This window comes from Typopeltis vanoorti, chromosome 13 (genome assembly GCF_054136105.1).
Source record: "Typopeltis vanoorti isolate ZY-2024b chromosome 13, IOZ_Tvanoo_1.0, whole genome shotgun sequence".
Lineage (NCBI taxonomy): Eukaryota > Metazoa > Arthropoda > Arachnida > Uropygi > Thelyphonidae > Typopeltis > Typopeltis vanoorti.
The window spans coordinates 25,137,229-25,149,417 of NC_143561.1; the positions used below are offsets into that span (position 1 = coordinate 25,137,229).

Below are 12,189 nucleotides of genomic sequence, written 5' to 3' on the forward strand. Positions count from 1 at the left end.
CTCTAGTATTAAATCTTACTTCTCCAGGATGAAATACTCCAATGAAGTGCTTATTGAACAACTCCACTATGTCCTCTGCATCAGTCACTCTATTCACATTTTTATCCTACAATGTCATTCTTCTACAATCATTTCTCCTCACACTGGTCACATAGCTAAAAACTTCCCTAGGATTATCTTTGGATCTTAGTGCCAGTCTCTTCTCACATTCCACTTTTGCCTTCCTTACCATATTAATCACTCTCGTAACCTGAGCCTTATATTCTTCATGCATCTGCTCTCCACCCCTCTCCTTATATCTCTTCCACAGCTGCTTTTTCACCTGCAGTTCCCATTTGATATTGTTTGTCATCCACTTTACACCAAAGTGTGTCATCTTCTTCACTCGTGGAATACAGCTTACTATTGCTGCCAACAAATATTCCTTCACAATTTTCCATGCACTAATGATATCCCTAATTATAATGAAACAAATTGGAGTTAATAATACTGTGTGCTGTTGTAATATTGGTATTTATGATAATTATACAGGGCCAACGGGAAAACAATTAAAAAAAAAACAAGCAGATGAAGCAATTTTAAGATAGTTTTAGGTATGATAGCAATAACAATATAACCAACCTTTATTCTGGTTGCACGACGGAGTTTATATTTCCACATATCATCATCTACATCAATTGATGTTGCAAGGTTTTCACGAGCCATTTCAAGTTCACTTAACAATGTGAATACTTGCTTCAATAGCATTTTAAATTCTGGTATCTAAAATTAAAGATTTCATTAGTATAATCTTGTAAAATTTACATAATTTATTTTGTAAAATTTTAATCTTGTAGGATATTTCTAACAATTTCAAAACCATAATTCCAATCTATCATCGTGTTTCTTTAACAACAAACATCACTGAAGTTCAACATCACCAAAAGAAGACTTTGGTGATATTACTCCAGACAATGAAAACCTCTACCATCCAGAGCATAATTAATATATATATATATATATATATATATATATATATACACAAACAATTATATACATATATGTTTACTAATGCTTACTCTTCATGTTAGTTTATATAATTACATGTGTATATACATACAATTGGGCTTCCATATGTGAAGATTCGTGTTTTCGCATTGGTGGTTGTGAAATTAGACATCTTCCGTCTGGCAATGACTGTCATCTATGTTGGAAGTTTATTTTTCACTTGGTTAGACTATAATAAATTTAGTTTAATCCTTTATCCAAGTGTACGCAAACAAAGTTTGCGCCTGAAAATATCTTCAGGACTGGGGTAAGGTAGCACATCAGGCAACTCTGAGCAAAGGTGGACCGAGCTCTCATCACTTGTCTCAGTATCTCCCATAATGCAAAGCACATCTCCTTGCGGACATGTATACTGCTATGCATTAAGGGAAGGGCCACTACCCAGACTGGTTTCAACCTTTATTGAGGTCTCGTCAGTGGGAGGTACTAAGGTATAATAAATTTAGTTTAATCCTTTATCCAAGTGTGAGCAAACAAAGTTTGCGCCTGAAAGTATCTTCAGGACTGGGGTAAGGTGATACAACACCAGGGCTACCAACACTCCTATCTCAGTATCTCCCATAATGCAAAACACAACTCCTTGCGGATATGGCTAATGTTATGCATTAAGGGAAGGGCCACAACCCAGACTAGTTTCAACCTTTATTGAGAATGTGTTTGAGAATTGTATTGAGAATGTGTTTTGCATTATGGGAGATACTGAGATAGGAGTGTTGGTAGCTTGCTCCACCATTGCAAGGAGTGCCCTGGTGTTATATCACCTTACCCCAGTCCTGAAGATACTTTCAGGCGCAAACTTTGTTTGCTCACACTTGGATAAAGGATTAAACTAAATTTATTATACTCTAACCAAGTGAAAAATAAACTTTCAACATCTTTCTCTAAATCCAGAGTAATTTATTAAAAAAGGGTGGCACACCATTTGGCAACTCCTATAGGTGGAGATGACCTGCTAATGCTTCTGCCTGGTATCTCCACTTGGGCATGGCTCCTACTGAAGAGACCAACCACTCCCCCCTAGACCTACACCAGGTAGGTCTAGGGGAAGTGGTTGGTCTTTGGTAGAGCAGATAAGGGATGCCAACTTTTTATATGGTCTGTAACAGGAAGTAAGGTCATATTTTTTGAGGATATTGGTTATTTTTTCAGAGGTGCCCTGGATGTAGGGGATGGTGATAGACTTGGTGTAATCTTTATTGTGGAGGGGGGGGGGGGGTTGTGGTTTACAGGTTTTAGTATTATTTGGATTTTTTTGGGGTTATAGCCATTGGCTAAGAAAGTGTTGAGGATGTGGTTTAGTTCAATAGTCAGGACCTTGTCATCTGAGCAGATTAATTTTGCCCTGTTATATGGTGTTTTTATCAGTGTTTTTCATAGTTTTTTTCTTAGCCAATGGCTATAACCCCATTATATATATTTTAGTATTTTTATTTTTTGGATTTTTTTTGGGGTTATAGCCATTGGCTAAGAAAAACACTGAAAAAACACTGATAAAAACACTATATAACAGGGCAAAATTAATCTGCTCAGATGACAAGGCCCTGACTATTGAACTAAACCACATCCTCAACACTTTCTTAGCCAATGGCTATAACCCCAAAAAAAATCCAAATAATACTAAAACCTGTAAACCACAACCCCCCCCCCCCCCCCATCCACAATAAAGATTACACCAAGTCTATCACCATCCCCTACATCCAGGGCACCTCTGAAAAAATAACCAATATCCTCAAAAAATATGACCTTACTTCCTGTTACAGACCATATAAAAAGTTGGCATCCCTTATCTGCTCTACCAAAGACCAACCACTTCCCCTAGACCTACCTGGTGTATACTAGGTCCCTTGCAGCTGCAAATTGTCCTACTTTGGCCAAACAGGCAGAACAACAAATATCAGGATTTCAGAACACCAAGACTACATCCGGTTTCACCAGTACAGCCGCTCTGGGCTGGCAGACCATGCCTTAGATACCCACCATAAAATTCGTTGGAAGAAAACAAAAATAATCCATCGCAGCAAGTTTAAATACAAAAGATTATTCAAAGAATCTTCAGCAGCTCTAAAAAACATTCCTAACCTCAACAAATTTGGGTGCATGAAACTGCCCCAAATTTGGGAGACTTTCATTATGAGAACTTCAGCCCAACTGCCAAGACTACCAAATTAGCCCGCAAGAGGGCACCATTAGGACTTTAGGAACAATATTAGTTTCTTGCTTTCTTCCTCATTTGCTTTGTGTTAGTTCCTGAGTGCACATACCATATCTTTATGTTCCCGAAGATGGCAATGTGACATTGCCGAAATATAGAAGTTATTCATTAAAGTTACCTTTAATTAATATACTTTATATGCGTTGTTAATTCCGCAAACTAATTACCAGTTATTAATGAATTTGAACAAGAAAGTGCAGATGTTAGATAAATGTCCAGAAGGGCTCAAATAGGTGCCCACAGGCTGCAGGTTTGGCAACAATGAAAATATTGTGATAAATAACTAAAGAAGAAATTGAGATCAGAGGAGCAGTGCAAACTGGTGGAATTCTTACTGCTAAATGGGCAGCTTATGTATGGGATAAAGTGATGTGAAAAATGGAGAATGCACTGTTCATTTGGATTAAAGACCAGCACAAGAAAAACTTGCCTGCGAACACCCTCTTTCTTCATAATACATTTAAGCAGCAAATCCCTATACCAGAGACATGTTTAATTGTAAAACACAATTAAACACATTTCTCTCTTCATCATCATCATCAATTTCCTGATCTCCAAGGGGTGTTCAGGCAGTTATTACAGAACTGCATGATTAAGGTTACATTATTAATAATCTCCTATCAACAATTTCCTTCCAAATTAGTCTATTATTTGTCAGCACTCCAATACTGTCATATCTAACATTTCATTCTTCTAAGGTACTTACGAGAGCCACCATAGCTCAATCAGTATCAAAAAGATACTGACTGAATCAAAAGGTTCCTCATGTCCATGAGATGAGGAACCTTTATCTGGTCTCTTTCAACTAAAGGTGAATTAGCCGGTCTCATATGGAGGTAGAGGTTTTTTTCACCTGGAAACTCGGATTTTTCATCCCCCATAACAGGCAAAATGGTTCCTCATGTCATGGACAGGAATCAAACCTGGGTTTGATTCCTGTCCATGACATGAGGAACCTTTATCTGGTCTCTTTCAACTAAAGGTGAGTTAGCCGGTCTCATATGGAGGTAGGGGTTTTTTTCACCTGGAAACTCAGATTTTTCATCCCCCATAACAGGCAAACCAGTCCCATGACACATGCATCTACAGACATAGGACACACCAGGAGGCATAGGGCCAACGACCTAATCCTCAAGACAGTCGCAGTTGTGAGGTCCACAGCTAAAGAACCTCAATGGTTCGTGAAAAGCTTAAGACAAGGCATTTATGACTGAATCGATCCACCTAGACCTTGGTCTTCCTCTAAGTCTTTTTCCTACTATCTTGGCAAAAAAAAAAAAAAAAAAAAAAAAAAAACACCTGTCTAACTAACTTTTCCACTCCCATTCTAAATGATCATACCACCTTAGATTACCATCCTACCCACACATGCTTGAATGCCAACAACGTAAAGTTCCTTTCTAAGGCTAATGTTTTCATTTTTAATATGATTCTGCCATTGATGCCATCTGTTCAGGTCTCTAATTTTTCTCCAAACTCTCATAGCTGTGGTGTCTAATCTTTGATTAAGAGCTTTATTTCTAACACAACTCTCAGATCCATAACTTTTGAACACTGACTTGTATACTGTTAGTTCAGTGTTTTGGCTAAATTCTCTCTTATTCCATATAAATTTATTCAACTTGTTTCCCACCGTACCAGCTTCGCTTATACTGTTGTCTATTTCCAGAATTAATTTGCCATCTTCACTCAAAATTGTGCCCAAATAGCTGAAATATTTTGCTTGTTGTGTTGTAATATTTTGTAACTGAAGTTTTCTATGTCCCTGTCTATTTTTCATAGTTTTGTTCTTTTTATTGCTGATCTGCATTTGAAATTTGCCACAGCTGTAATTCAATTTAGTTAGAGAACCAATTAAAGAACCAGTTTTCTGCATGGTCTCTGAGGAGAACCAACCACTTTGAAACAGCTGTCAGGCCAGTGAAACCTTATCAAAATGGACTAATAGAAAGAAAGCGAATATATAGACACTTCGACAGTGTTTATGTTTTCTAAGAAGTCCACGTTAAGGAAACTCATGAATGGCGGTGAGTGTATTCCTGTAAGCTCTCTGGTCAACTTATTTTTATGAAACTTTCATAGTTTCTATATTCAGCTTTGAAATAATACTGGATCTAATATTCATTTTACTTATATAATTTTGGATCATCAAACTGAAGCCTTTTCGCTCTTTATTTTAATAAATGGATCTATAATATCCTCAATATCTATAAAGCTGTTTCTATCTGCAGGAAACATTTAAAACCCAGTGAGGAAGCCATCTGAAGGCATTTGACTATTATTAATTTACATTAGCTCAGTTCACACATTTCCGAATGCTAACAATATCAAGTTTCTTCCACACTTTTAACATTATTCTAGCATTGATATCATCAATTCATTCCCCTAATTTTTCTCAGAACTCTCATATCTGTGATCTCTAGCATCTGATTATGCATTTTATTTCTAACTTGGCTTTCAGATCCATAGGTTAAAATTGATGTGAACACTGTCTGGTATAAAGCTAGCTGAGTGCTTTGACTAAGTTCTTTTTTATCCCACATATTCTGTTGACTCTCTACCATACCAGATTTCTAATTCTGTTATATATTTCCATATTTAATTTGGCATCTTCACTAAAAACTGTGCCCAAATTACCAAAATGTTTTACCTTTTATTCTATAAGTTTACCATTTAAGATGCAGTTGACGTTTTGATGATGTTCTGGTCTTTTTTATTGCTGATTTTCATACAAAATTTATTACAACTATTACTATTATTCAGTTTAGTTAGAGAATTCTGAAGACTTGTGTGGGATTTATTTAAGAGTGCAACATCATCAACACAAAGTAAAAAGCTGATTTGAATGTCTCCAATTTTGATATCAGGCCAAATGTAACTTTTCTTCATACTGTAATTCATATAAATGATGAACAGCAGCAGAGTTCATGTGCACTCTTGTCACACCTATTTAACATCAACAGCCACTGCAAAACTTTTATACCATGATCTGGTCAAATATCACTAATCCCATCTGAGGTTTTTGATGGGTTTTTCTACCTCTGGTATTAATATGTACTCCTTGTACTCCTGAATGCATTCCTCTTGAATATTTTCTACCACTCTTCTATTGCTTCATGTTTCATTTTGCAATCTTTCTGTTGACTTACTCCAGATATCCAGAATTTCTTTATCATTAGTTTTTATATTATCCTTATTTTTTTGTTTGTTTCTAATTCCTTTTACAGTACTCTAAGCTTTTTCAATAGCCCACAAAACATTTTGCTACCTTCCTTATATTTATTGTCTATATTCTTACCAAAGTCTTCCCATGACTTTTGTTTAGCTACTTTTACAGACTACTTTATTTTCTTACATTTTTCTATGTATTCTCTCAGGACACATGCTAATTCACTTACTTGTGAAGAACTATTAAGAGATGTTCTTCTTTTCCTTTCCATGACTAACTCTTTAATTTCTTGAGTCCACAGATGGTGTTCTAATTTTTTTTTTATCCTTGCAGACAACTTTACCATGCTTCCTGCCTGAATCAATCAATGTTTTCTGCAGTTTGCTACCAGGTCTACAAGGTTTTCCTATTTCAAATCCTATTTAAATTACTGTTGAGTCCTAAACTAGTGTATTGCTTGTGTCTTCTCTCTCTATATGAATTGCACGTCTTTATGTTGGAACATGATATCAGTAATGAGTAGTCGATGTCCTGAACAGAAATCCAGCAGGCACTAACCATGATTATTAGCTCTGCTCTCTTGTCAAAATTTCCCAAAACATTTCCATATGCCATATTTCCTACTCTGTTGTTTAGATCTCAGACTACCTTTTATCTTTGACTCAGCTTCCTTCTCTAAACACTCACAGTACTTCTGTAGTGCAAATAGACAGAGAGGACAACCTAAGGTTGATTCTCATGGTGACAAGAGGAATCTTAATTTGGACTTTTCAACTGAAGTTGAGTGAGCCAATCTCATAGAGAGGTAGCAGGGTGTTTTCTCCCAGAAACTGGAGCTTTTTCCTCATATACAAGCAAATTGGTCAGAAAACATATACAATTTACAGATAAAGATTACATTGCAACAACCAATTACTTTATATTAATTTCATAAAATAGTGACCTGTATGGGTCTCACAATTGTTGTCATCCATTATATGCTAAATAAATTAATAAAGAAATTTAAAGACTCAAAAAAATTCCATCTTACTTAGAAGAACCTTCTATGGAATCACAGGCATAAACAAGTTTCAATGTCTAATTCTCCATTATGATGTCTTCCCGCATCACTCCACTTGATATTATGCCATTCAAAAAGATTATCCCCAAGTTTTTAAAGTAATCACACTGTGCGTAAATGATGTAAAGAAAGCATTTCATTATATCACATTTAGATGACAAATTTCGAATAATTTTCACAAATGAAAAAGCTTTCTTGAATAGCTTGGCTTAAGGGAATATGCCAACCGGTTTGGTCATCAACTTACACTATTTGAAGTTTTTCCAGTTAGGCAATAAGATTGTCACATTTATGAATAATTGTAGTATTAACTAGTGTAGCACTACTTTTCACTTCATTAAGAACTTTATCTTTGTTTTAAACAACTGCAACAGCAGTGCGAGTAAGTTTAGTCTGCAGCCTATCTCAGTGTTCGACGTATCATTGTCACTAAATTTAATCATTTTAACCTTAGTATCTAATGAAACAAGTTTACGTGTCTTCTTTATTTCACTGTAAACAACAGCACCCTCACTTCTGCTATTATTAATGACAATAAAATAAAATAACAGCAAAACACAGGGAAGTAGTGAATAAGATAAAGAACTGGCTAGTGGTAGTGTGGAGAGAAAGAAGAGAAACTCACTGCAGTTCTATCAAGCTGTTTGTATATTTTTCCTTTGAATGAAAAATACCAAAATACATAATTCATAATAAACATAATTCTGAATAATTCAAAAATGTTAGAAGGGGAAATGTGGCTTAACAATGTAAAGGTATCTGTCAAAATCACATTAGTAAATAATAAAGTAATGTCAAAGCTCATCATGATTGCTGAATTTTTCAAGTTAAGATTTTTTTAAATTAAAATTTAAATAGTTTTAAAGTGAACAGAATTTTTAATGGAGGAAGAGTTATCCATGTGTGTGTGTGTGGGGGGGGGGGGGGGTGATTTTGCTAATGTTAAGTAAGTTTGTAAGTGGAGTTGTAACTTGTGGTTTATTAAGTTTGTAAATTTTTATGATCCTCATATATATATGTCTGACATGGAAGAATTTTACTTTTTGGTAATTTCTTTGGGCCAAGATGTAATTTTTTTAAAAATAATTTCTGTACTTTTTTTTCCCCCTTTCAAGACAGGTATATTTCAATCTTTAACATAAAGGTATGTAAAGGAGTCTTTACATACCTTTTTTTTTCGGATTATATCCAAAAAAAAAGCCTCGTTTTTCAACTGCTCATTTTTCGGATATAATCCATTTGATGATCCATAGGTCAAATATATGCACCCACTTCCAGTCAATTCAGATGAAGAAATTAATAATTTCTATGAGGATTTCTCCAACACTATCAGAGATAGTACATGTCACTGGAAAATTGTAATGGATGATTTTAACTGTAAAGTGGATGTTAAACAACATGAGGAAAGTGCTTTAGGTGTGCAAGGTTTGGCTAAAGAAATAAGAGAGGTCAAAGGCTTGTTGAATTTGTAGGAAGCAATCTAACAGATAAGCTTAGGTGTTGATGGTTATTCATGACTTATTTTTCACTGTATTAACAACACCACACACTTTTTTCACAAAGATGGTTTATTAACGCTTATATTTCGTTGATTTTCAACTCAGCATCAGAGCACAACACATGTACACGCGACAGTGAGCGAGTGAAACAATATAATTGCAAAAGACAAAAGATCTAAAGTACTATTTTTGGTGCCCTCTAATGAAAAAAAAAAAAAAAAAAACAGCTATGCAGAAGTTTTTCTTAGGATAACCGTCTCCCAAATTTTTGGCAAATTGATGCAACCATATTTGTTAAGGTTGGAAGAATTCTTCAAAGCCATTGCTGATTCAAAAAATAACCTTTCAGATCTATAATGACTCCTAAATAGCACATTCGTTTTCCTCCATCTAATCCTGTGTGAAGGAATGTCCAAAGCGTGGTCTGCCAGTCCCGACTTGCCATAGTAATAGTAGCGAATGTATCTTTCATGTTCTTCCAGGCGGATGTTCACTGATCTTCCTGTTTACCCATAATAGGCCAAGTCACAAGGAACTTCATACACTCCTGGGTGTGCTAAAGGGTGAAGTTTATCCTTAGGTGAGCAGATCAAAGTAGCCAGCTTGACATGAGGTTTGAAAGTAGTGTGAAGGCCATGTTTCAAGAAAACTTTGGCTATCTTTTCCGACGTACCTCTGATATAGGGAATAGAAATGGTCATGTTGTATTCTTGTGTATTAGGGGAGGACAGATTAATGGCCCTATGTAGTATTTTATCTATTTTGTAGGGATTGTAGCTGTTGGCTAAGAATGTATGGCGCAAATATTGGAGTTCTGTGGGCAGAGCTGTATCGTTAGAACAAATGGTTCTGTGTGTAAGTGTTTTTAAAATGCATACTGTTGGACTGGATGATGATGTGATTGTTTATGTAGGTATCTTCCTGTGTGTGTAGGCTTCAGTTGCACATGAAAAAGCTGTGTGCACAATGGGTGGCGTGACTGTTGGCTGTCGATCAAAAAAGCATGCAAAAAGACATTTCAATGCAGTGTTTGCCGATGTTTAATTGCAATTTGCAGGATTTTTTGTGTTGATTCGTGACTGTAGACGAAACTTGGATCCACCACTACACACCTGAGTCCAAGCAGCAATCAAAACAGTGGACAATACCCAGTGAAGGGGAAAAAAAAAAAAAAAAAAAAAAAAAACGAAGACCATTTCATCAGCTGGGAAGGTGATGGCCACTGTTTTTTTGGGATTCCCAAGGAATTATCGGAGTCTATTATGCATCATTGTTGGACTGTTTAAAAGAAGAACTGAAGAAAAAATGGCCAAGATTGGCACACAAAAAAGTGCTCTTTCATCAAGACAATGCACCGTCGCACACATTGGCAATCGCAATGACAAAATTGCACAAATTGGTTCCACATCCACTGTATTGATGGTAGATGATCCACCTATGTGTGAACACTTTGCTTGCCAGATGGCAATGGCACAGTCTTTGCCCCATGTGACTTCTTGTTCCCAAACTTAAAAATTTGGCTCAGTGGGAAAAACTTTGCTTCGAACAAGGATGTCATCAAGGCTGTCAAACTATGACTATTTTGCACAATTTGACAAATCCTACTTTTTAGATGGGATGAAAAAAATTGGAAACTCACTGGACCAAATGTGTAGACCTCGATGGAGACTATGTTTAGAAATAAAAGTGATTTTTTTCAAAAAAAAAATGTTTAACTTTTATTTTTTACCAAACTTTTCAAACAACCTCATAATGAATGAAAGTTAACTTACTTTTATTGATGTAGTTTTAGTTTCAGTGCTGACTGGAGAAGGCTTTACTCTTTTGGCAAGCCAGCTTTCTAACCATCTCTGATCACTATCTTTCTGTGATTCAACACGTGGTAGCTGGGCAAGCATATTTGGCTGAACAGAAGTGGGAACAAAATCCATTTTTGGAAAAATGTTGGCAGATGATGGAAGTGAAAGAGGTGGAGGCTGTTTTATATTTAGGTCACTATGGTGAGGTAGAAAATTTGCATTTGCAGAAGTTATTGGCTGCTGAGGCGGAATAGCAGCAGTAGCAGAATGAGATGAAGGAAGGAATAATGAAGATTGATTTACAGATGGAGTACCTGAAACATGATTCACATTACTTGAGGTGACTGGAATGTTTTGTTTAAGAAAATTTGAAGATGGTGGTGGTGGTTGATGTTGAGGAGGGGCAGTCTGAAATGACTGTTGCTGTTGCTGATTTAGTTGATATCTGTTTACTGGAGAAGGGCCTGGAGGCCAGGAGCTGATGTTCTGGTTTAAATTATTCTGAAAGTTAAAACCATGTGATGACTGTATTTGTAATAAAGAAGTTGAAGGTGGTGGAGGTGTTGATAATGGTACTGCTGAAACTATCGATGGTACAACTTGCACAGGTGTGGTCACTCTTACTATTGATTGTGGGAGTGCTGATGGGCCTGTTGGTGTCATTGCCACTGAAGGTGGAAGTGCAGATGGTGCCAATGCTATTGAATGTACTACTGGTGCTAATGATGGTGCAAATGCTGATGGTAATGGTGGTGGTGGTGGCAATGCAGTTGTTATTGATGATGGGGGAGGGAGTACTGGTTGAGGCACTGTTGCTACTACTGATTGTGGATGATTTAGCTGGATTGATAGTGATGATTGTGGTTGGTTCTGCTGAAACTGGGAAGCAGAACAAAACTGAACTTGCACTGATGGTGATACTGGTGGTGGTGGCAATGATGTTGTTTGATGAAAATACATTTGTGGTGATCCTGATGGTCTTACATTTTCTGAAGGTGCTAAAGAATGTTGTGGGATTGATGGTAGTGGAAGATTAGCTGATTTTCCACCTTGTGAAAAAGATGAAATTTCTCTGTTAGTAACATTAGGCCATGGAGAACAGCCTGTTGGATGAGAGGGTGCAGGAACTGACCACAGTCCAGCTGGAGGATTAAATGACATTTTTCAGTTTACCTACAAAACAAGAAATGAAAATTAGTATTAGACATATAAGCATAAACAACTTTATGTAGACTCAATAAGAAAACTCTATAAAGTTGTCTCACTACAGCAAACTTGTAGGGAATGCATGAATAATTTTTCTATAATGAATAGTTTGCTATGGTAATTTTTTTAGCATGGCATTGTGTCTAGGGAACTTGGGTTGGGACTTGTCAGCAGTTATAGTGAGGAAATTGTTTATA

At 36.2% G+C, this 12,189-nt stretch overlaps 1 protein-coding gene across 2 annotated transcripts in view; it reads right to left on the minus strand.

The window, feature by feature from the left end:
- LOC150099996 (uncharacterized) overlaps nt 1-12,189 on the minus strand; it is a 135,586-nt gene that overhangs the window by 91,147 nt on the left and 32,250 nt on the right. For both annotated transcript variants that reach the window (XM_090402471.1, XM_090402472.1), the window contains exons 2-3: nt 10,760-11,959; nt 622-762 (exon numbers count right to left, since the gene is read on the minus strand). In XM_090402471.1, coding sequence (XP_090258597.1) covers nt 622-762; nt 10,760-11,947 — 1,329 coding nt within the window. In that variant the 5' untranslated portion in view covers nt 11,948-11,959. The remainder of the gene's footprint in view (nt 1-621; nt 763-10,759; nt 11,960-12,189) is intronic.